The 24,223-nt window shown below is 47.7% G+C and overlaps 1 protein-coding gene across 1 annotated transcript in view; it reads left to right on the top strand.

Moving 5' to 3' along the window:
* Window positions 1-222: 222 nt before the first annotated feature.
* Window positions 223-24,223, top strand: part of FXYD6 (FXYD domain containing ion transport regulator 6) — a 32,770-nt gene continuing 8,769 nt past the window's right edge. The window contains exon 1 of the mRNA XM_037841608.1: window positions 223-519. Within this exon, the coding sequence (XP_037697536.1) occupies window positions 471-519 (49 nt within the window). The 5' untranslated portion in view covers window positions 223-470. The remainder of the gene's footprint in view (window positions 520-24,223) is intronic.

Raw genomic sequence — 24,223 nt, 5'->3', positions numbered from 1 at the left:
CTTAGCAGAGGAAAACCAAAAAGCAACAGCTGATGGCAAATTCGAGCTGGCGCTTGCCTGCCCCCTCGGAGGCAGCCTCCTGTTGAGTATCTGAGCTTCACTGTCCTTTGAAAAGATCTGTCTCTTGCACCAGAGGAGGGGAAGTTACGTGAGCCTGGGAGCTGGAGGGGAGAGGAGGGGAGAGAGAGGGAGGAAAGGGGAGGGAAGGGAAGGGGAAGGGAGCGGAGGGGAGGCGAGGGGGTCTGCACGCCATTGCTACCCAGAAGCTGCCAGACAGCCGACACCGACACCGAGGCATCTGGCCCCAGCCCAGCGCCTGGAGGGAGAGGGAGCATCCGCCGGCCACTCCCCATCCAGCTGGACGCGCCTCTCCTGCCCGCCCCAACTCTTAGGAGGAGGGGAGGCGGGAAAAAAAGCAAAAGCCTCTCCCACCGCTCTGCTGCCAGCCCGCCACTCCCCAGCTCCTCTGGATGCGGCACGTCCTCCTGGGATTGCCTTGGAGGGGAGCGGTCCGTGCAGGTAAGGGGCTGGGGAGGTGGGCAAAGTTGGGCTCTGCGGAGGAGGCAAAGAGGCTCAGGCACTAACCGATGCCCAGGATCAAGGGTCTTGTTTGTTTCTGTGGGTGTGTGCGTTGCTCCTGGGCAGCTGGACCCCGCTTCTCCTGGGCAGCCGGAAAGGGGTCTGCGGATGCAGGCAAGAAGGTGGGCTTCGGAAGGGCAGGGGTCCCTGTGGGGACGCAGGCCATGGCCAGGGCCGCGGGGGTGAGCTGGTGGCCGGGAAATGCTCTGGTGGCTGCTTCAAGCTTGGGGCTATGGTTTTTAGAAGGGAAAAGGGCTGCTCCCACCCAGGTTTTTCTCTTTTTTTATCCTGGGGCAGTTTTCTTTTGTTACTTGGAAGCTTAGAGACTTGGCGTGGGGCGTGTGAGGATGTGAGACTAAGAGAGTGTGGCTGGGTGTGAGTGTGAACACATGAGCAATACAAAATGGAACTTGCTGGCTTGGTACTGGGGTCATGGGCTGGGGGGGCTGGGCAGCGGGCAAGGGGGTGGGTTTCCAGGGCCTGGGGATTGAAGACAATGTCTGCCTCGATTTTCTTCTCCTTCTCGTCTCTGCAAGTGTGTTTTCCTTCCAGGGGTCTGCCCCCCCATTCCCTCCTGTCCCTCACATAGCCCCCTCTCCCCAGCAGGGCTGGCCCTGCCCCCCCCCCACCTCCCCACCAACACCCTCACACCCCATGTTTCTTGGGCTTCACTGGAGAGTTGGGTGAGCGAGCAGCCTGTGTCTCAGAGCTTTCTTCCAGCTCTTACAAGTGGTGGCTGGTGGAGAAAGAGGGTGGGGATGGGGAGCAGCCGCCTGGGATGCCCTGGATGCGGGGGCCGTGATGATGGAGGTGCCCCCCACACAGTGTGGCCTCTGGGTCCACTTCCTTTGTCTCCTTGGCTTTGTGCTCTCTGGCTGCGCTCAGATTTCCAGGCTTGCAGATGGGTCCGTGTGCAGCCCCTGCCCTCTATGGAAGGACCCCCACTCCAGCGGCCCAGCCGCCCTCACAGTGTGCATGTGTGGATGTGGATAGGTGTTCCCGCAACGTAGCCATTCGCACGTGACCCGCCTGGCAGTTGCCATGGAAACTCAGCTCCATTTCTCAGCCTCCCTCCTTTTCCTGCCCATTCCTCACCTCTGTCTCTTTCCCCTCCCCCCAATATGGTTGCCTAGAAACTGGTTATCCCTGGCTTCTCTGGGTGGGAGACCCTGATACCCAGCTCCCACCCCAGCCCCTTAGCATGCACGCACACATACACACGTACACACTATAAGCACACTCGTACCCGTATACAAACGTACCACATGCACCATAAACACACCCTCACACACATGCTCCATATGTCCTGCTTGCCACATGCACTCCATAAACACCCTCACAAACACTGCACACGCACATCACACCACACACCACACACTCATCACCAGACACAGGCCCAGACACACACATGCCTTCCATGATGCTCGTGATGTGCCTGCTCACATACACCACCCCCCCCAACCAAAACACATCACACTGCCTCCCCAACACACACTCTCCCCACTTCCTCCCTCTGAAGGTGCTGGGCTGCGGCAAGGAAGAGAGCACAGCGTCTGGCCCTACGGGGGTGTGAGGGAAGCTGTGGAGACTCAGACACCTTCTCCAGAGGGAAAACCCAAACATCTCCCTGGGAGCCCCATGGAGGGGGTGGAGCAAAAGGCACTTCCAGCTTCCCTCTGAAGAGGAGCCCCTCTGCTAGGGGCTGGTGGGAGCAGAATTCCATTTCTCCACTGCAGCTTCCTCCCTGCCCTGTCCCTGAGAAAGCCTGCGGCTCCTGGCCCAGGAGTCGAGACCCAGGCCCGAGTCTTCCTGCTAGCAGAGGGTCAGGCAGGCTGGGCGGGCCATCAGGAGGCTCCCAGTTTCCACAAAGCAGGGCAGGGAGGGGAGACAAAGAGAGGGAGAGGGCAGGGGAGGGGAGGGGAGAAGTCAGAGGCACAAGAGGAGCTGCGTGAGTTAAGAAAGTGGAAGTAGGGGGCCCTGCTGCATCCGGGGTTCACACCACCCTCTCTCCCCTCCCATTTCCCTGCTTCCTGCTTGCCTTCTCCAACCCGATCTGCACATCTAGGAGAGGAAGTGGGCTTGCTGAGGGTCCTGGGTTGCCAGGGATTTTCCTTCCGTGGCAGTCGGGTGGTGGATGCCCGAGGGAAGAATTTCCTTCCTGGCCTCCAAATGCTCTTTGCACTGGCTGAGGGCCCATTGCATTCCACCTCTCATGAACTCCCTTAAGTGCCTACTATGTGTTCATGGCTGGGGACCAGACAGTGAGGCGAGAGACCCAGCCCCTGACCTACCAGTCCTAGATTTCTCAGAGCCCAAAGGGGCTTTGAGGGAACATCCAGTCAGGACATTGCATAGGTGGAGAAACTGAGGCCCAAGGGTCATGTGGCCAGCTGTGGCTGAGGCCTTCTGACTCCTCAGCCAGGATTTTTGACCCCACACCACCTGACCTGCATCTCTTGGTGCCTTTATTATCTCTTTCCTTTATTATCATTAATTCTCTGGAGCCTGAGATGTTCTTTCTAAAGTGTGGTCCCCTCTGGGCCAGGGATGATCTGGGAAGCCTCTTCCATTATGTTTTCCTGAAGGGTGAGACTGGAGGGTGTTGCAAGGAGACAGGGAAGAAGGAGCAGCTCCCTAGGTCCCGGGAGCTCCACACAAGACTTAGTCGGGCCAACTCACCTGGATCCCCCCATAAATCAGAATACCGCCCCAGACCTGTTGGACCATGCCGACTGCCATCTGCATGGCGATCTGTGCCAAGCAGCCCCCAGGACTTGCTGTCTAACAAATCACCCACCAGCTTCCACCTGAGCGTCCCAGAAGAGACAAAGGCACAGCCTGCAGAGGCAGAGAGCAGCTTTAATAAAGGCTACACAGACCCAGGTTCTAGTCCTGGCTCTCCTGAGTTGCTGAACCTTCAAGGACAAATGTATTCATTGCACAAAATCTTTCTGGATGCAAACGGAGCTCCTGGTGGCATCCAGAAATAGATTAGGCCGATTTCCAGCAACAGAAAGGCCTCTAGGAGTTTAGATGTCTGTTTCTGCATCTGACAAGAGTGGGGCTCAGATTCCATGATTTTTAAGGCCCTTCCTGCTCTAAGTTTTTGTGGATTATACAATCTTGAACAATATCCCTTTTCTCTCCAGGTATCAAATTGTACTTATTGTTTCACGGTACAGGGTTGCAGCTGAGCTGAGCAGGAAATGGGCAGATCCTTGGTTTACTCCAGAAAAAGCTTCTCTGTTCACCCAGTGGGGCAGGAAGTTCCCAAGAAGCTGAGAATGTGTTATTTTCTCTTGGGCATGGGGAGCTGGTGCCTCCTGGGTGGTGTGTCCACCTGGTCTGTTTTAGGGCACGAACTTGCTGGGAATGTCTTTATAGGGGTGTCTCCTGGAGAGGATGAGACCCAGATCCATCATTTTGTGGGTCTATGAGGTCCTTTTGGGGGGGCTGTTGGCCATCTGGAGAGTCTGTGATGGGGGCCCCTGACAACTGTCTTTCAGAGAAGCAGGACATCTATGGCTGAGACAAAACCTTGGTACCAGTTTGGCAGCATCATCTTTGCTCTGGAATGGGTGGGAAACCCTGACCCAGGAAAGCAGGAGCCTAGTTTGGAGGCCACATGGGAACAAGTGGGTTACAAAGATACACCAGGGAGCCTCAGGCCCAGGGAGGGTCCTAGGACCATTGGGGAAAGGTTGGGACCATGAAATGTGGCTGCCCCAGCTCAGAATATCTGATTTGGGGAGGGGAGGGCCAGGGATGAGGGGGGATCACCTTGGAATGACAGTGACTGACCCAACCATCCTCCCACCCCAGAAGGCCAACGTCATCATTCATCCTTTTAATAATCACTGAGTCCCTCCTGCCTGCCAGGCCCCGTGGGCTTCTCAGGTCCTGGCAGAGCTGTGAAGTGATGTTTTCCCATTCCCATTCTTGCAGACCAGTTGATTTGTCCAGTCCCTCCCTCTGTCCCCCTGCCTTCCTCACCTCTTCTGTTTTGCGATTAGGGTTGGGAAACTCTACCCCCACCAGGAAGGTTCTTCAGCCCAAAGCCTCGGCAAAGGGCCCCCATGCTCACTCATGTGTGCGCTCACACTTGTGCTCATTTCCCTTTCTCACACATTCTCCTGCCTGGCACAGAGGCACAGGAACCCAGTTTCCCACACACCTTCTCACCTTGCTAGCCGCAGTCTCTCACCTCCCTGCCTCGCACCCAGCCCACTGAGATGGCTTCTTAACCTCCTTCCCTCAGCCCCTGACCATTTTGCCTGCTGGTCCTATGGGTCAGTCTGGCCATGTCACTCCCCTTCCACGGCGCTCCGTGGCCCACCTATGCCGCACAGAGGCACACAGGCTCTGGATCGGGCTGCAGCTGTCCTCCAGGCACCTTCTCTGAACGCTTGCATTCTCCTACCCTCTATCCCTGCCTGGAACATGCTCTCTCACTCCAGCCGGCCTTTGGTGACACACAAACCTGGGTTCTCGTCTGGGTTCTGCCACCTTCTAGATTTTTTTTTTTTTCCACCTTCTAGTTTCTTAACTTTTCTTTTTTTTTTTGTTTGTGTTTATGATGTATATATACATCTGCTTTTTTAAAAATTCAGTTTTATTTAGATATATTCACATACCCTACAATCATCCACAGTGTACAGTTATTCACAGTACCGTTACATAGTTGTAGATTCATCACCAGAATCCATTTTTGAACATTTTCCTTACTCCAAAAATAAAACAAAAAAAAATAAAGAAAAGTAAAAAAGAACACTTAAAACATGCCATCCCCCCATTTCACCCTATTTTTCGTTTAGTTTTTGTCCCCCTTTTTTCTACTCATCTGTCCAGACACTGGATAAATGGAGTGTGAGCCACAAGGTTCTCATAATCACACAGTCACCCCATGTAAGCTACATAGTTATACAATCGTCTTCAAGAATCAAGGCCACTGGTTTGCAGTTCGACAGTTTCAACACACTAGCCATTCCAACACACTAAAAACTAATAAGGGATATCTACATAGCGCATAAGAATACCCTCCAGAGTGACCTCTCAGCTCCATTTGAAATCTCTCAGCCACTGAAACCTCATTTTAATCACTCTTCCCCGTTTTGGTCAAGATTTTTTCAATCCCACAATGCCAGGCCAGGCTTATCCCTGGGAGTCGTGTCTCATGTAGGGGGGAGGGCAGCAAGTTCACGTTCTGAGTGGGCTTACAGAGAAAGAGAGGGAGAGGCCACATCTGAGCAACAAAGAGGTTCTCTGGGGGAGACTCTTAGGTGCAGTTATAAGCAGGTTTAGCCTCTCCTTTGCAGTAACAAGCTTCATAAGGGCAAACCCCAAGATTGAGGGCTTGGCCCACTAAATTGGTAGTCTTTAATGTTTGTGAGAATATCAGCAATAAACCAGGTGGGGAAGTCCAACATTTCCGCATTTTTCCCCAGTTCCTCAGGGGGTCCCGCAAATACATTTTTATTCTCTGCCCAAATCACTTTGGGATATATCAGGATTTTAACCCAACCTGTACAAACCCACCAGAACTGACTTCCCATTCAAAGCTCCATGTAATTATGGAGTACAAACTGACTGTACTAAATTGTTTAGTGTGCTATAGAAAGTATAGGTCCTGCACCAAATAAACATCTCTTCCCTTGGTCTCACACAGAAGTTGAAGTTTTAAAACACAGTCAGTATCGCCCTTTACCCCTTGGCCTGATTTGCCTTAGTCCTAACCAGATTAAGCATCAATTTCCTTATCTGTAAAATGAGCCTGGCAGTTGAGAGGGTTAAACTCTGTAAAGTGCCTTGCACATAGTCAACACTCAGTAAATATTAGCTGGTATAATAATATTGATAACAGTAATGACATTATTATCATCCTTCAAGTTCCTCCCTGTGCTCATTCTTTCAAGCAGCTTTTCCTAATTCCTGAGAAATAGAGGTACTCTCTCCCTCCTTCCCCACACCCAGGCTCTATTGATTCTTCCTTTAGAGAACATGCCGGCTGCGCCTGCATTTTTGTTCCTTACATACATGCCTCTTCCCTCCACCCCCACTTATTTCTTCAAAGACAAGGTCTGTGTTACACACGTGTGTTCCCCCCACAGTGCCCGGCATGGTGTTGGGCGCTCAGAGAAAGCCCAGTGTGCCTGTGTGCTTTGGCTGTCTGTGGTGGGGTGTCCTCTCCCACCAGCAGGGGTTGAATCCCTCACGCCCCACCAGGCTGCCCACTCGCCGTGCCTGACACATGTCCTCCCTGGGGCACACTCCTGGATTCTCCTGCATCCCCTCCTTCATTAGAGTTTAAAACTCTAAGAATCTGACCAATCTGGGAGATGCTTCAGGGCTGAAGTCAATGGAGGGAAGCTGATTCTCCATGGCATTTTGGTGATCGGGGTTTGACAGAGACCCAGAGAGCAGATCCAAAGAAGTGGAGGATGCTGAGGAAATTTTTAAATTCCTTAAAAATTCCAAATAGACCCTAACGTTGTTCTGAGCTCAGATTTCATTATGACTAAAAGGGAATGAAGCATCCATCCATCCATCCATTCATCCGTCCATTCCATCCATCAACTTTTTATTGAGCAGCTACTGTGCTGCCGGCTGGGGATACAGAGACGCCTAGAATGGGTCTGTAACCCAAGAAGGTTTTAGTCTAGTCGGGGAGACAGCCAACTACCCATGGCAGGAATGGGAAGAGGTGTGGGCTGGCTCTGCCGGAATTGGGGGAATGAGGACATGTGGTAGGGAGGAAGGAGGCAATGTGTTTCCTGAAACAGAAACAAGCAGCATGAAATAAACAGTGACGCCCCTCTACCCCGCCCCACCCGGGGCGGTGGGACACATTTCCAGGTACCCAGACCCACAGGTCAGGCTCTTATCCATGTCCCTCCTACCCCCAGGAGGACAATGTACAATGTATGCAAAGTGCTCTGTCAGCAAAACATGTCCAGGGGTGCTCCCACAGGCCTGAGCTGTGCAGTACCAGGGGTGGGCTACTGGGCAGAGGAGGTGGAGGGGCTGGCCCTGCAGCCTGCTCTGAGGTCTGGTGGCCGGCAGGGTGGTGTGGGCCCGGCGGACTCTGGTTTCTGCTGCTGGGACCGCTTGTCGGGCCCCTCGTGAATGGGCCTTTGTCAGCAGGCATGTGGAGGAGGGTGACTCCATCATTGGCCCTTCGTGCTCAGGTCTGCCCCGCTCCTACGTCCCCAGCCTGTGGTCCCTGCAATGCCATCACCCAGACTCCCTGGGAGCCAGCTGAAACCCTCTTAGGCTGAGGCCTCAGCCCCCTGTGCTAGCAATGGGAGGCCTGGGTCCCCGCCCTGACCTCCTCAGGAAACTTGTGCCTTTGTCCTGTGCTCCCGTGTTTTGTTTTATTTTTCTGCAGCGTGGGCTGAACAATACTCATCTGTGTGCCTCTGCAGGCTAAAGGCCAGGAGAGCTCTTTGAAGACCATCGGGGGAGGCAGCAAGGCAGCTGGGCCCTTTCCAGGGCAACTTCTATAAAAGTCAGGCTTCTGCCTGTGATTTGTGGATTCTGTTTCCCTTTCTATGGAAGGGGCCTTCTCTCTCTCTCCATGGTCAGTTCTTTTCTTCCTCCCTCTTCCTGTTTTCTTTCTCTGACCAAGGTGCCTGCAGGTTAAAACAACCAGTCTCCTTCTATGTAAGGAAGGAGTCTGCCTCACCCATGCCACCCTGGTGCAGCCAAGTTAAGGCAGGATTGGGTCGGGGATCTAGAGAAACAGCTTTGAGTCACGGGGGTCTCAGGTTTGCCACCAGAACTTCCTGCCTTCCCGGGCGCAGCTTCCAGCTTCCCCCGTGTGGGGGTGCCGTTCCTCTACCTCCCCTACCCCATCAGGGATGGCAGGGCAGAATCCCAGCCATTGGGCTCCGCAGGGAGGCCCTGCCAGGCCTGAGTCCCAGGCACAGCGGGAGGGCAGCCCTAGGAGGAGGGGTCCTTAGTTTTTATGTTATGCCCTTTTTCTGTTCCAGGAAACCACATTCCATTTAGTTGTCAGGTCTTCTTAGGCTTGCTGGGCTGTGACAGTTTCTCCATCTTTCCTTGTTTTTAGTGACCTTGAGAGTGTTGAGTACTGGTCAGATATATTGTAGGATTCCCCTCAATTGGGATTCATCTAATGTTTTTCTTGTAATTAGGCTGGGATTATGGGTTTGGGGGAGGAAGACTACAGAGGTCACGTGCCATCCTCATCACATCATCTTGAAGTTGGATGCCACCAACAGGACATTGGTGTGGGTGGAACTGAGATTTTTCAGTTTCTTTCAGTGTCCCCTGTCCAGCAGGATTCCAGGGCCTGATGATTGGAGCTCTGCTCTTTCCATTCCTGGAGATAAGCATATCAATTTGTCGGCCCACACTCACTGTTTCTGCACCATTATCAGATCTTGCAAGTCACAGGGTAGCACAGAGACTTTCCAGATAGGAGAACCTTATTAAAAAGAGCATAAAGCAGAATCTGTCGTGTGCCGACTCAGGGCTACGGACAGGCAAGCTGTGCTCTTTGAGTCTGGAGGAGTGATCTATGAGCTTACATGCTGGAGCTGTGTGAGCGAAGGCAGAAATTCTCAACCCTGGCTGCATCTTAGAATCAGTGGGGAACTTCTAAACATCACTGATATCTTGACCATACCTCCAGGGTTTAGAATTTAATGGGGCACAGTTTATTCCCAACCATCATTTTCTTTTTCTTTAAAGGAAAGCTCTTCGTGTGACCCTATGTTGCCGTCAGCATTGAGAACTGGAGTACACAGGAAAGCAGAGGGCATTCTAAGTGGAGGGGACAATGTACAAAAACATAGAGATAGACCCCTACATGACAAGGACTGGGGAGTAGCCCATCTTAACTGACAGTAATGGGAGAAGATACTGAAAGGGTAGAAAAAGACTAGGCTTAGAGGGATTTATATGCCGGCATAAAACGTTTGGATTTTTAGAAGAATAAATAGAACCCTGAAGCACCACTGAAAATATTTGTGTTTGGGAAGGCAGGGATCAGAATACACTTGAGGGAGATTGTCATGTAGTAGCCAGTGTTCAGGACAGATCGGGAAGTGGATAAAGAGGGCCAGTCGTTAGGCAGCTCCTGCAGCAACATGGGGAAGCACCAGTGAGGGTCTGAACTAGCCAAGCAATGGAAGAGAAGGAGGGGGTTAGAGAGATAGGCTAAGGCTGTGTCCCAGATACAATGTGGAGATTAGGAGGGAGAAAAGAAGCACTGTAGACTTGACTAGGCAAGGACTGGCTCTGTCCTGCTCATTGCTGTGTCCTCAGTAATTAGCAAAGTGTCTAGAAAAAGAGTAAGCAACCAATCAATGTTCACTAATTTGGTTACTGGAAGGCTAATGGTGCCGTTCTTTCCAAAATTAACAACTTGTTTAAAAATTGCCCTCTCTTTCTCCATCAATTTCTCCACTTACATGAGGACAGATCTCAGTTGTATGGAAAGCAATCTGATTAAATAGCTCAGGCCCAGATATAAGTGATGGTTAAGATTGGGAGCATTTACCCTTTTCAGGGAAGTATTTGCTGAAATTAAAAAGATATCTCCTTGGGAGAATGTTGGTGGAGGGGGGCACATATTTTTGAATAGGGGTGCTCTTTAGGTCAATTCTACACTCTAATTCTGAGCCATATGAAAAAAAAAAAAGAGGATTCATAATTTGACAGCCCACGTGTGAACAGCTGCCGGTCCCTAGGCTAGCAGTTCTGTCGGCATCCCCTACTGAGTGCCAATGGGCAGGACCACCTTCAACCAGTCCTGGTGCACAGTCCAGCTCCCAGAATAAATGCACTGATGTTCTGCTGGACCCAGCAGCTGCTGTAAGGTAGGTGGAGGCTGAGGAGGGAGGAAAGAGAGCCTGCTGTCATGCTGAAGCTTGGCTGGGAGTGATGGGGCATAACCAAGCAGTGGGGATCCCCAGTGGCTGACAGCTATGCCGGGGACCCCCTTCTTCCTCCTAAGAGAAGGAGGATCCCTGCCCTGCTCCAGCATCCATCAGAGTGAGCAGAGCAGGGTTGGGCAAGAAAATGCGAAGAGAGAGAAACGACACAATGCAAGCAAACGTAAAGTGCAGCTGTATTTTGGATTATCCGTGGGTTTTGGTATTCTCCCCTAGGCTGGGAAAGAACACACCCATCAAATGAGCCCAGGTTGGTCATGTGTCAGGGTCAGCATTTCCATTTCCATTAGTCTCTGTGCATTGCCACACTTGTCAGGAAGGCAGCAAGAAAGAGAAGAAGGAGCATCGCATTTGCAATCGACACAACCGATTCCAATGATGCCGTTGTTAGCTGTGGGATCTTGGGCAAGTCACATAACTCTGAGCTCCCATTTCCCAATCTGTAAAATGGCAACAATAACCAACCTCATAGGCAGTTGTGATGATCCTTTGAGCTAATGATTGTGAAGTGGTCTGGTAAATAAGGTATCTTACAAACGCGTGGTGTTATCATCACCATCACCATCATCACCCTCTTCATACAACATGGGCAGGGAACAGGGGCAATGAGGGCTGTGGAACATACAGAACACAGTTGCCCCCCTTTCTCTTCTGACAGCCTCTGGCATCTGGGAGCGTCCTGGGTTGGGGGCCAGCCCTCCTAGAGAGACACACAGAAGGGGCCCTTTGTGGAAAGCAGTGGCTTCTCCTTGAAGGACTTAGGGGAAGGAAGAAGAGTGGGCATGCTGTCTAGAGGGGTGCATGGGGGCAGAGCCAGGACCTCAAGTGCTGGCCTCATGAAGCTTGGGCAATAGCAGCCTGGGGGCCCTGGAAACCACAGACACTGCAGACAACGAATCTTCCATGGGGCAGCTGCCCTGCAGCCAGGGAGGGGCGTGAGCTGTTTTCTCCCAGGAAGAGCAGCTGTCCGTTGGCTTTTCCTCCCACACCAGCCCTGGTGCATTTTGCATTTTCCTCTCTGCTTTTTTGGAGCATCTGTGTGTGACTAGGTCACCCAGGGCCACGGTGGGGACAGCAGGGGCAGCTGAGGGTGCGTAGCTAAGGCCTCACAGGGGGAGGACAGCCAGAAGCTTGTTCAGTTTTCCTCTAAAGCGGATTCTCTATCCCTGTGCATTTTCCACCTTTCCTTGTTTTTCCACCTGTATCCCTCAGTTTCTGCCTGGGACTCTGCCCCTTGGCCAGCCAATGTGGGGGCCTTGTGATCTCTTTTTCTTGTTTTCTTCTTCTGCTGTCTCGTGTCCTCCCTGCTCTGTTTTCTTTGCATCTGTGTCTCTCCTTTCGGTGGGGGCCTGGGAGGACGCGTTGTCATCCCCCCTGGGTGGGCGTGCTCTCCCCCCGCGCCACCTGTCTGCGAGCCTGGATGACGCAGGCTGTTTTTCTTGAGGCAGGAGACAGCAGTGGCTCTGGAGCTCTTTTAGCCTGTCAAGCCGTGCCCTGCCTCTATCAGCTGCGGGCTGAGGCCCCTCTCTTTCTGGGACCCCTGCCCCCTACCCAGTTTGGTGCCTGAAGCCCACGGAAGCCTTCCAGTGGTTAGAGGATGACGAAAGGAGGAACGGAGGGAAGGGGGAGGCGGCAGCTGGCCCCTTGCCCTGTTCCCTTACTCTGTTTCTCTTCCCGGTGGTCCAGGAGATGTAGAAAGTAGAAAAAGGAAGAGGAAGAAGTTGAGGGGAATGATAATTGCTAAAATACTAATAGCTGATGCTTAAAGAGCAGTGACTGTTTGCCAGGCATTGTGCTCAGCTGTTTACACAAGATCCTTCTTTTCATAGCAATTGATAGAAACCGAACTCAGTCTAGTTTAGGCAAGGCAGGGATTTGCCTGTGCACAGAGCCAGACTGCAGTGAGGGCAGGGTTTGGGCACTGACTGGGCTGGGATACAGCCAGGACCTCTCCCCATTCCTCCTGCTTCTCTCTCCCGGCTAGCTCCTTACTTGTCTGCTGTTGGAATGTCTTCTTCCCCTCCCACTCCTCCGACCCCTCCCCCACATTTCACAGCTTTGCTGCCGGGAAGCTGCCCTTCCTCCCTTGAGTCTGACATAACACCCAGGGGAAAGCTGAAGTCTCATACCCATTCCTTTTAGCGACAAGGGAGGGGCTGTGGCTGGCAGCCCCCAGTAGGCAAACATGCTTGGAGAGGGGAGGAGCAGTTTCCCTTCCCAAAGGAGATGGATGTGCGTGGGCAGACAAAACCGGATTTCCCACAACACAAAGGCTCATCTCATCTCATCCTCACAACTCCTGAGCTGCATACTATTATCCCCTTCTTACAGTTGCAGAAGCAAAGGCTCAGAGAGGTAGAGTAACTCGCTAAGGGCTGCACAGCCACTAAGTGGCAGCAAGGCAAGATAGCAGAGCTGTTCAGACAAGGACCCTGGAGACAGGCTGCTTGGGTTTGAACTCAGGCTCTGCTACTTTCTAGCTCTGGGAACCGGGCAAGTTACTCAACCTTCCTGGCCTCGGTTTCCCCATCTGTAAAATGGGACTGATGATAATAATGGCCACTTCTTGGGACTGCTGTGAGAATTGAATGAATTAATATACGGAGACCACTTAGAACAGCACTCAGTAGGGTGTCAACATCTAGTAAATGTTAGGTATTATTTTGACAGTGCTTTACAGTTTACAAAGACCCTTCACATGCATTATCTCACTTGACCTTTATAATAAGCCTTGGAAAGCGGACAGGGGGGTAGACAGGTATGCCCTGCACTACCCCCACCCCATGCTCTCACCCAGGCCTCGTCAGCAATCAGTTAAAAAAAAAATCACCATTCCCAGTAAACAGCTCTCTATCCAGCAGAGAAATATAAATTCTCTCATTCGGGGGTGAGCTGGCAGACGCTGCGCATTCGGCTCTCTTTCTCTTGTGAATATTTATGAACTTGGTAAATGTTTAACCAGAAGCATGAGCCCCTTCCTGTGACTCTTTTTGGAGCTCACTCAGAGCCAATCTCATCCTGCAGCCTCAGCCTCCTGTACTGGAATAGGAGCAAGGAACAGGGTGTCACCTGCTGGGGATGGGGGGCTGGCCCTCCGGAGAGCCACAGTGAGGTGGCCCATCAGGTCCCTTTGCTGCCGGGTGGGTGTGGGTCCTCCCCTGGAATGGGGAGTGGGGGGCTGGCTCCGGGCTCCTGGCCAGCAAGCTCACAGCTGAGAGACTCCCCTTCCCCTCCCAACAGGCAGGTGACAGAGCAGGGTCGAAGTCTGGAAGCCAGCACCTACTCCGCAGGGACCTCCTGTAAAATGGACTTGCTGATAACACATACTCCATAGGATATTTCTAAGGAACAACTGAGAATAAGTTATTTAAAGGACTAAGAATCACCTGCCATGGTTGTTATCACTGCTGACATCCAATCCAGACTCTCAGTCTGGGCCCCTCACATGGGGCTCCCATCTCGGGGTGTTCAGCTCGTCTCATTTCCTTCTATGAGGGACTCCTATGCTCCAGGTGGACCTCTGTCCCTCAACCTCAAAGTCCTAATCTCCAGCAACTTGCCTATTCCTACTGCCAAGCTCACCACTCCCCACCACCTAGAAAACTCACTTGCTTCTCTTTCCCTTCCCTTCCATGCTCTGTTCGAGCCTGCTGCCCCAGTAAGCATGCAGTGTGAGTGGAGGGTGGGCTTTGTAAACTGCAAGGACCTCCAGCCTAGATGTCCCCTCTTTGGAAGGTTCGTGTTCTCTGGGTGGCTTCAGGGTTCCTGCATCGCTAGGTGTGGATGAATCCGGGATCTGGAAAGCCCACGGACCTGGGCTGGCAGCCTTGTATGGGGGCTTTCACAGTCAAGGAGGCTGGAGCTGTATCTCGTAGTGATGTAAGGGAAAGGAGTTCTGAGGAGCCACCTAGAAGGGGCCAAAGATGAAGAAAAATTAATCCTCTGTTTTCCAAAAACAAATGAAGTTTGGGCATGCATGGCCCTGGGCGGCTGTGGCTAGAACTTCAGGATTCGAGTATTTAGAGCAGAAAACTTTGGGTTTGCAGCCACTGGGTGGGCCTTGCCTCTGTTTCCAGGCTAGTGGTCACATATACTGTCCCTAACCACAGCCGTCACATAGCGTACGAGAGCACAGCCCATCCCTGAAAACTGCCCTCATTCCCAGAAGGCGCAAGGACATGGGGTCACTTGGGGTCACTCTCTAGGGTTTTTCTAGACACAAATCAGTCAAGTAGATGATGACAGTCCCGTTGTTCTTTGCTTTCTTTTTTACTTCTGCACATAAAACCCCAAGAGAACTTTTGCCAAAACATCTGAGATGTGAAACAAAAAGATAATAAGCAGTTTGGAAAGGAAAAGGGCAGCTGTGTGAGTGGAGGAGGCGGCTTGCTTTGGTGCCAAGTGTGCCCGGAGAAGCAGGGAGCCATTGATGGTGGTTGGGGAGGGGTGGGTACGGGTGGCAGTGAGGAGCACCAGGCAAAGAGGAGAACATTCCTCCCTCTCCAGCACTGAGGCCTCACTGGGACACCTTATCTCTCAGCTGGATGCATTTATGATGCCTAAATTGCTGCCACAGTAAAAACATATTCCAAAAATCAAGCCAAGGGTTTGGGCATTATCTCCTGTTTTGTACTCACCATGTCACCACATGCTATTTATTATCATCTATAACATAGACCTGATGGTCCTGCAAGTAATGTGCCTGCCCTTTCATGGAATCAAGGGCTAAGAAGGCCCTAAAAGGCCTTTGGGGCCAGTGCTTTGCCTCCAAAAGGTATTACTTAACACAAATAGATCAGACTACCCTGCCCCCTTTTTCCTCCTGAACAGTAAAACTTAAACTAATGCCCCAGGAATATCAAGAACCCGCCTCTGTGCCAGTGACTCTCGCCAGCTTGTCCAGGATAGTTTTCAGCCCTGTGCCTTCTCTGTTTCCAGTCCTGAGCCCAGCCTTAGATGTCTCAGGTATGGGCCACACTAACAGCCACCTGCACCAAACCCAGCCTCACAGCAAAGCCATGGTTGTTTGAAAAGACTGCTCTGACCACCCTCTGCTCCCAGATGGGAGGGTGACAGGTGGGCTCTTTACCTTCGAAAGATCCTTTCTAAACCCGATTCTGTCTCTCGCCTCCCAGAAGTGGGGCTGCCCCCTGACCTCTCTGTAGTAGTGCCCCAGGGCTGCCACGACAAATTAAAATGAACTGGGTGCTTGAGACAACAGAAATGGATTCTCCCACAGTTCCGGAGGCTGGAAGTCTGAAGTCAAGGGGTCGGCAGGGCTGTGCTCCCTCTGGTGGCTTGAGGGGAGAATCCTTTGCTCCCTCCAGCTTCTGCTGCTTCCAGGCGTTCTTGGCTTGTGGCCACAGCCCTCCAGTCTCTGCCTCCGTCCTCACGTGGCCATCTTCTCCCTGTGTACCTCCCTGCGTCTGTGTCCAAATTTTCCTCTTCTGATGAAGACACTGGTTGTTTTGGATTTAGGGCCCATCCTAATCCCTAATCCAGGATGACTGCATATCAAGTAATGCCATCTGCAGAGGTCCTGTTTCCTAGTAAGGTCACATTCACAGTTTCCGGGTGGACATGAATTTTGGGTCGGGGTGGGGGGCACTGCTGTTGACCCGGTACACTCTCCAATCAAAGGTCGTGTTCTCTAACGGTGAGATGATGGGTTCTCTGTCAGGGGCTCCTCCGTCCCCGTCCCCTCTCGTCGCCCTGGCCACCCTCATTCCTACGTGCCTTTTCTTCTTCCCTGGCTCCAGCCAGGCTCCCTCAAGTACCCTTGGGCACGGCTCAGCCTTCTCTGCTGCCCACACATGGCCACTCCCTTCCACCAACCCTGGCCTGCCCACTTCCCAATCCCAGGGCATCAGAGCAGCCACCAGGAGCTGGGGACGCAGCTTCTGAGCCAGGGTCTGCTTCTGACGAGCTGGATGAATCGGGTATGTCGCCACTCTTCTTGGGCCTCAGTCTTCTCAGATAAAAGAAATAATGAGAGTTTTGATCTCAGTCACTCTACCTTCCCCTGACATTCTGTGATTCTAATTTCACCTGGTAAACCTCACACCCTGGTTAAACCCTATTTATACCCAGTCAGATCTTTTAAATATAAGGTTCTTTGTCACAGAGATGTGGATACATCCTGGACTAAATCATGCCCCCTGCATACAATAATAATCCAGGGTAATTAGTCAGCTGAAGTAATGGGGCCAAGGTGTTCTCTGATCAGGGTGTGGTGCCTGGAAGGGGAGCTCATCTCCTCATTCTTCAGGGGCATCCTCCTAGCTCCCAGGCTTTGGCCATCTCCCTGGGCATGCAGGAAGGCGAGCAGGTGGGATGGGAAAGAAGGGGAGCGAAGCTTTGGGAGCAGAGGGAGGGAGGAAGGAGGGTGAGATAATGAAGTTTCACTGTAATTTGGAGACTGTGCATTTTAAAAGGAGGTTGTTTCGGAGTTATTTTCAAAACAGAACTGGGTATTCTATCTACCCCAGTGCTGCGCAGAATCGAAATTAATATAGCATGTTGCTATATCATCAACTCGTGGCTTCTCTTTGCAAGCAGCTTTTACCCAGCAATTAAGTGAAATTATGTGACTCAATATGGAAAGATAATAGCCGGAGAAACTCTTCTGATTGCTTTCTCCTCCACATGCAAAACAACTGTGCAAACGGCAGGGAGATAAGAGAGCAAAACGAACACGGAAATGCTGCTGCTGTTTAGTGCCAGCTGTTTACCAATGCAGAGATAGATGAGAACATGGAAATGAGGGGGAAAAGAGCAGAAACCTCATCATTTCTACTAATATACTAAAGACGCAGCCAAATGTGGTGGTTGGTCCCACTTTGCAGATGGGGAGAATGGACTCAATGAGTTGGGAAGCAGCAGAATGAGCACCAGGGATTAGAGGCTCAGAAGTCCCCAGCTCGAGCAGCTGAAAGAGTGATGATTTTTCAGGTGCCCTGTCCTAGAGAGTCAGCACCCCACTCGCAACCTTGCACACTAAGGCTACTGTCATGTTCCTGATCTCCCCATCCCCAATTCTACCCAACTTGGCCTTGTTTTTCACCCTCTCCCTAAATCTTCTCTTCCTTCTCTTCCTTAGAGGCCTGGAAATGAGATCTATCACTTCCCTGTCCCCACCTAACCTGCCCCAGGCAGCCCAGCTTCCTCCAGAGAAAGGAATGAGTGGTCCCTGGGAGAGGGGGGGATGCGGCGGGGCAGTTGTGTGTGCGTGGGTGGGGGGTAGGGCAGGGATCTGAGATATAGTTTCTTGGTGTAGCAGTGAGACAAAGGCATTTTGTGTCCCTTCAAAGGCTGTGTATGTGTACCTGGATGCTGTGCTCAGGGGCAGTGCCAGCGGTACCACCAATGGGGTTTTAAAAACAGTTTTAGGAGCCAAGAGGCTGAGGCACCCCAAAGAGGTGTGGCTGGTGTAGATAGGCCCAGGGTAGCAGCTGGAAAAAGCAGAGAGCTGGGAGCTGGGAGCTGTTCAAATTTGTAACAGTATTTCTTTCAGCACAGTGTAACTTGATCAGAAATGTTTTCTTTAGAATACAAAGACACGTCTTAACTCTTCACTTGGCATTCAAGGCCATCCACAATCTGACTCCAGCTCTCTTAGAATTCTCACTGCCCACCCCGCCACCAACATCATTCTTTACCCAAACTGGGTTTTCACTGTTTTGCAGGTATCTTACACTAGAAATGGCAAATACTTGATAGTTTGCTACACAGGCCCCTCCTATACTATCTGGGTATTACTGATGGTTGAAAGGTCTTTTGTAAGTTAGGACTGAAGGGTCCACATAGAAAGCCTGGCCCATCTGTGCTTCCCTCTGTCATCCCAGATCCAAGAGTCACTCCAAGGCCCCCAGAATTTGAAGGCTTTTAGTGTCTAGTTCCATCTTCCTTCCAGCTCCTGAGTTCAGTCTCCCCAATGGCTGAGCAAGGAGCACATGTAATTTGGAAAAAGGACTTGGTCTAGGAAGAAGCAATTAACCCAACCAACCCAACCAATAAAGAAAGAAAGGAGAAAAAAAGAAAAAAAAAAAAAAACAAAAAAAAAAAAAAAAAAAAAAAAACAAAGGTTTTACAAATAGCAGGTACTCAAAACTTATTTCATTACATACTTTGAAACAAATGTATTGAGGACAGCCTGGCTGCCTGATTCATGGAAGGAACTTTTCACTACAAAAGAACTGATCCCAGATAAACCAGATTCATTATGACAGAGTTTAACTAATAAGTAAGGGAAATCTTCTAGTTATCAGTCAACCCTCTCCTCTCCGCACCAAAAACTACCTAAAAAGTAAAATAAGGGAAAAACTCATGAGACAAATCTAGCCCTAGATTATGTGAAGTGTAAGAAAAGCTCTGGCCAGACTTGCCCTAAGAAGGAACATAAGTTGACATAACCGCATTCCAAAAATGAAGCCTTGGTCCAGCAGTGTTGGGAGGCCAAATCAGAGATGCTGTATTAAGCCCAGGACCCTTGAAAGGGCCTAATGTTATCTCACGTTGGTACCTGCCTTCCTTGGGCTCCATAAAAGCATCCCATTTGAGGACTGTAAATTTCACACAGACTAAAATCCAGCAAATATGAGCTCTCAAATATGGAAAAACCAAGCCGCTATATGATTAAGAGACATAGAAACAGCAAAGAGATTTAGACCCACAAGGATTTAAGGTTTTGAAATTACCAGGTACACAATATAAAATAATATGTAGAAAATGTTGAAAGAAATAAAAGATGAGATCACAAAAATGAGCAGGCAGCAAAGACAACAAAAATGGCTAGGAAATTTGAAAAAGAAACAAGTAACACCTTTAGAAATAAATAATATAAGTAAAAAATTAAATAGATGGATTCAATGGCAGATTAAACATAGTTAAAAAGAGAAACAGCAAATGAAAAATAAATCTGAAAAAAAGTACCCAGAACGCAGCACAGAGAAATAAGAAAAAATGAAAGTTAAGCAGTATTAAAAATAGAATGGAAATGTCTAACGTATTTAATTCAAAATCTCAGAAAGAGAAAATAGAGTGGAGGACGGGCAATATTTAAAGAAATCATGGTTATAAGCTTTTCATAATTGATGAAAAGCACGCATCTACAGGTAAAGGAAATGCAATCCACTTTTAGATTTATCATAGTGAAACTCAGGACTCCAAAGACAAAGAGAAGAAATTAAAAGGAGGCAGAAAGAAAATAGACTTCCCATAAAGGAATGACAAATTTCTCAACAACAATAATGGAAGCCAGAAAGCAGTGGAATACCATCAGCAGAGTGCAGAGTGAAAATACGTAAACCTAGAATTGTGTATATGGTCAAACCATCTTTCAAGGATAGGGTTGTATTAGTTTTCTTTTGCTTCACAAGAAATTGCCACAAAACTTGCATCTTAAACAGCACATATTTATTATCTCATTGTTTCTGTCAGTCGGGAGTCCAGGCACAGCTTAGCTGGATTCTTTGCTTCAGAGTTTTATCAGGTACAGTGTAGGTGTTGGCTAGGATATTAGTCTGATCAGATGATCAACTGGAGAAAGATTCACTTCCAGGTTCCCTCACATTGTTGGAAGAATTCATTTCCTTTTGGCAGCAGAACTAAGTTCCCATCTTCTTGCTGGCTGTTGGTCAGGGGCTGCTTTCAGCTCCTAGAGGTTGCCCACAGTTCCCTGCCATGTGTCCCTTTTGTGGGCCCTGTCACAGCATGACAGCTTACTTTTTGAAGTCAGCAAGGGAGAAAATTCTATATAGCTCCAGTCTGCTAAGATTGAGTCTTATATAACATATAACTTATGTAAGTGACAGTCCATCACCTTTGCCATATTATATGATCTATATATGCCAATCTATATAATCTAAGCAAGGGAGTGATCCATAACTTTTGCCATATTCTGTTTGTTAGAAGCAAAGTTGCAACTCCTGCCCACTTTCGGGGAGGGGGAATTACACAAGGGCTTGAACACTAGAAGTTGGAAATTACTGGTGAAATGAAAAAATTTTCAGATGAACAAAACTAAGAGTTTACCGTTAGTAGATCTTTATTAAAGAAAAATCTAAAAATACTCTTCAGGAATAAACAAAAGGGTTTGAAGGATGGCTGGAATTCAAAGAGAATGGTGATTACATCAATTAGTAAATACGTTGTATTGGTTATCTTGCTGCATAACAAATTACCCCAAACTCAGCAGCTTAAAGCAACAAGCATTTATTATCTATCACAGTTTCTGAGGGTCAGGGATCTGGGAGCAGCTTAGCTGGGTAGTTCTGGCTCAGGGTCTTTCGTGAGGTTGTGATCAAGCTGCCATCCAGAGGGAATGCCATCCGAAGGCTGGAGGACCCACTTCCAAGCTCACTCACGTTGCTCATAGCAGGTTTTAATACCTTGTGGGCTTTTGGACTGAGACCCTCAGTTCTTTGCCTACAGGGGTGCCTGAGTGTCCTCAAAACATGGCACCTGGCTTTTCCTGAAGTGTGCAATCCAAGACACACACACAGAGAAAGAAGAAAGCCATGGTGCCGTTTATAACCTACTATAACATGCTGCCGCTTCTGCTGTATTCTGTTGATCACACAGACCAACCCTGGTACAATGTGGGATGGGACCACACAAGGATGTAAATACAAGAGGTATTGGGCCAACTTAAAGGCTGGCTACTATACACATGGATAAATCTAAACAAACATGGTTTTCATGAAGTACAAATAGTGATATCTATTTTGTAGGATTAAAAAAGACAGAGCCGAAATATTGTGCAATAATAGCATATGTATCAGGAAGGGAGTGATTTGAATTAAAAGTTCTACTATTCTTGTATTTTTCAAGGAGGGTACTGTACTCCATAACTGTTACACCCTATTAACTTTAATTAGTCTTTATTAATTGAATGCACATGGTAAAATTCCAAGAGTAGCCATTAAACTATTAGAAATAGCTGCTATAATTTCTAAACTAATAGAGGGGGAATGAATAAGAAAAAAAAATTTTTTTAAAGTGAAGACAGGAGAAAGAAACAAAGAAGCACAAGAAAAGTAGGGGAAATAGATATCAGAAATCAGACCAAATACATCAATAGTCACAATAAAGTTAAATGGAGTAAACCTGACAGTTATAGTGACTATCATACCGATTTTTATTTTTAAATCTAGCTCTTTGCTTTTAATAAGATGCACACACAATGCATAAGGACCCAGAAAGGTAGAAAGTCAAACCAAATTCAAGACAGAGAGGGTCACTATATAATCCATAAGACCCAACTCCTTGGACAATTTAACAACTTTAAACTTTCTGTTAGAATATTGTCAAAAACATAAGGATAAATTTGTAAATCCTTCTTTATAAAGTTGGATTTCAAAGCACCTAGCTCAATTTTCAGTCAAAAAATTAGAAAATATATAGAAATTTAAACATGGACACATAGAACTTTCTTTCTAAAAATTAAGGAATTTACAATCTTCCATGATTATATGTAATATAATTTTTAAAATAACTAGCCACATACTGGGCCATAAAGTGAGTCTCAATAAATTTCAAGGCACCCGTATGACACAGTCCACTGTCTCTGATCACAGTGCATTTGTTAGAAGTCAATAGTAAAAGTAAATTAAAAATCACCATTCATTTTAAAATTTTAAAAACACTCTTCTTAATAATGCATGGATTAAATAAAAGATTATACTGGAAGTTTAAAATATTTAGAATTAAGCAATATCAAAAAGCCTTATTTCAAAACTTATATGATGGAGTGAAAATGACACTTAGAAGGAAATCTGTAGTCTTAAATGCTTAATTTGGAAAATAAGAGTTGCTAAATATTAATGAGCTAGGTGTCCAATGCAAGAAGATAAACATAAACAAAAAGGTAGGATAAACCCAAAGAATGTATAGGGGATGCATAAAGGGCAGAATAATAAAAATTTTAAACCAAACAATAAAAAGCAAAGCCAAGAGTCAGTTCTCAAATGTATAAAGGGCAGAATTAATAAAATTTTAAACCATACAATAAAAAACAAAGTCAAGAATCATTTTAGAAAAGACTAACATATAGCTAAACCGATGGCGAGACTGGTCAAGAAAAAAAGAGGTAGTCATAAATTAACAATGTTAATGGAAAAAGGACATTACTACAGATCCAGCAGAAATTAAAACGATAATAAGAAAATACCATAAACAATTTAGTGGTAATAAGTTTGAAAGCAGAAAAGGGCAAATTCCCATAAAATTATAACTTATTCAAGAAGAAATAGAAATCTGAACAATGATGTAGCCAGTGATTAATTGAATAGGTGATTTAAAATCTTCCCTCAAAGAAAATACTGAGCCCAGATGGATTTACAGGTTTAGTTCTACCAAAATTTTGCAGAATAGTTTATTCCAATCTTCTGAAAACTCTTCCAGATAATAGCAAAAGAGAGAAGCCATTCCTACCATGATACCAGAACAGGGCAAGGTTAATATAAAAAAAGGTTATACTCCAATCTCACTCATACACATAGATGAAAAAAATCCTAAACAAGATATGAGCAAATCAAATCTAGCAGTTTATTAAAAAGATAGCACATTGGTTTTATCCTGAAAATGCAAGGATGGTTTAACATTAGAAATTCCAAATGTTTAATTTATCTAATTGATAGACTAAAGGAGAATAACCATATGACCTCAGTAGATACAGAACACTCATTCATGATTAATTAAAAAAAAAAAACAAATGCTTCTTGGCAAACCAAGATTGGGGGGGACTTCCAAAGTATTGGAAGCACTGCCTTTAAAATCAGGAATAATTCAGCAGTGTATGTATCCATTATATCTGCTTCGATACCACATTTTACTGGAAGTCCTAACCAGTGCAATAAGACAAGAAATAGAAATTAACCGTGTAAGAATTAGAAAGGAAGGGCAATACTGTATTATTCACATATGATATGACTGTCTACAGAGAAAACTGTGCAATGTCATGCTTTGTCATATATTTTGTTTCTGTTTAGGGGCAGTTCTGTTTCTGGACCTATTAGAAGTAATAAGAGAGTTCAACCAGATTATTGAATGTAAGATCAATATATAAAAATCAATTTCATTTCTCTACACTGGCAAAAACTAGAGCGCACACAAAAGATAACATTTAAAATAATAAAAAGTATAAAGTATCTAGGAATAAATCTAACAAAAGATACACAAGGACTATATAAAAATGTTTTAAAAATTAAACTAAAGTACATTAAAAGGACCTAAACAAGTGAAAAAAATTATTTATAGATAGAAGACTCAATATCCAAAATAGGTCCATTTTCCCCAAATTGTTCTAAAGATAATCCTGTTGAAATGCCAATGAAAATCACAACAGTCTTTTGACGAATTGACAGGATGATTCTAAAATGTACATATAACAGCAAAAGTCCAGGAATGTTGAAGACATTCCTGAAGATATGAGGAAGAAGAAGTGGACAAAAAGGAAGGGGAATCGTCTCCTACCACAAGGCAAGATTATATGAAGCTTTAGTAATTAATACATTGTGGTTTTGATGCAGATAGAAACAAATTGATGAACAGGCCCCAACAGAAGGAAACAGAACTGCACCTAAACTGAAACCAGATACATGACAGAACATGACATTGCACGTCATGAGTCAAAAAAAAAAAAAGCGGTTCCAGGACAACTGGCCATCAGTACGGAAAAAAGTACAAATCAGATCCCTACCTCATGCCTTACACAAACATCAACTCCA

The sequence above is a fragment of the Choloepus didactylus genome, chromosome 6, assembly GCF_015220235.1.
Source record: "Choloepus didactylus isolate mChoDid1 chromosome 6, mChoDid1.pri, whole genome shotgun sequence".
NCBI lineage: Eukaryota > Metazoa > Chordata > Mammalia > Pilosa > Megalonychidae > Choloepus > Choloepus didactylus.
The sequence above is the reverse complement of the archived record's forward strand: the minus strand, read 5'-3'. Positions and strand labels throughout refer to the sequence as shown.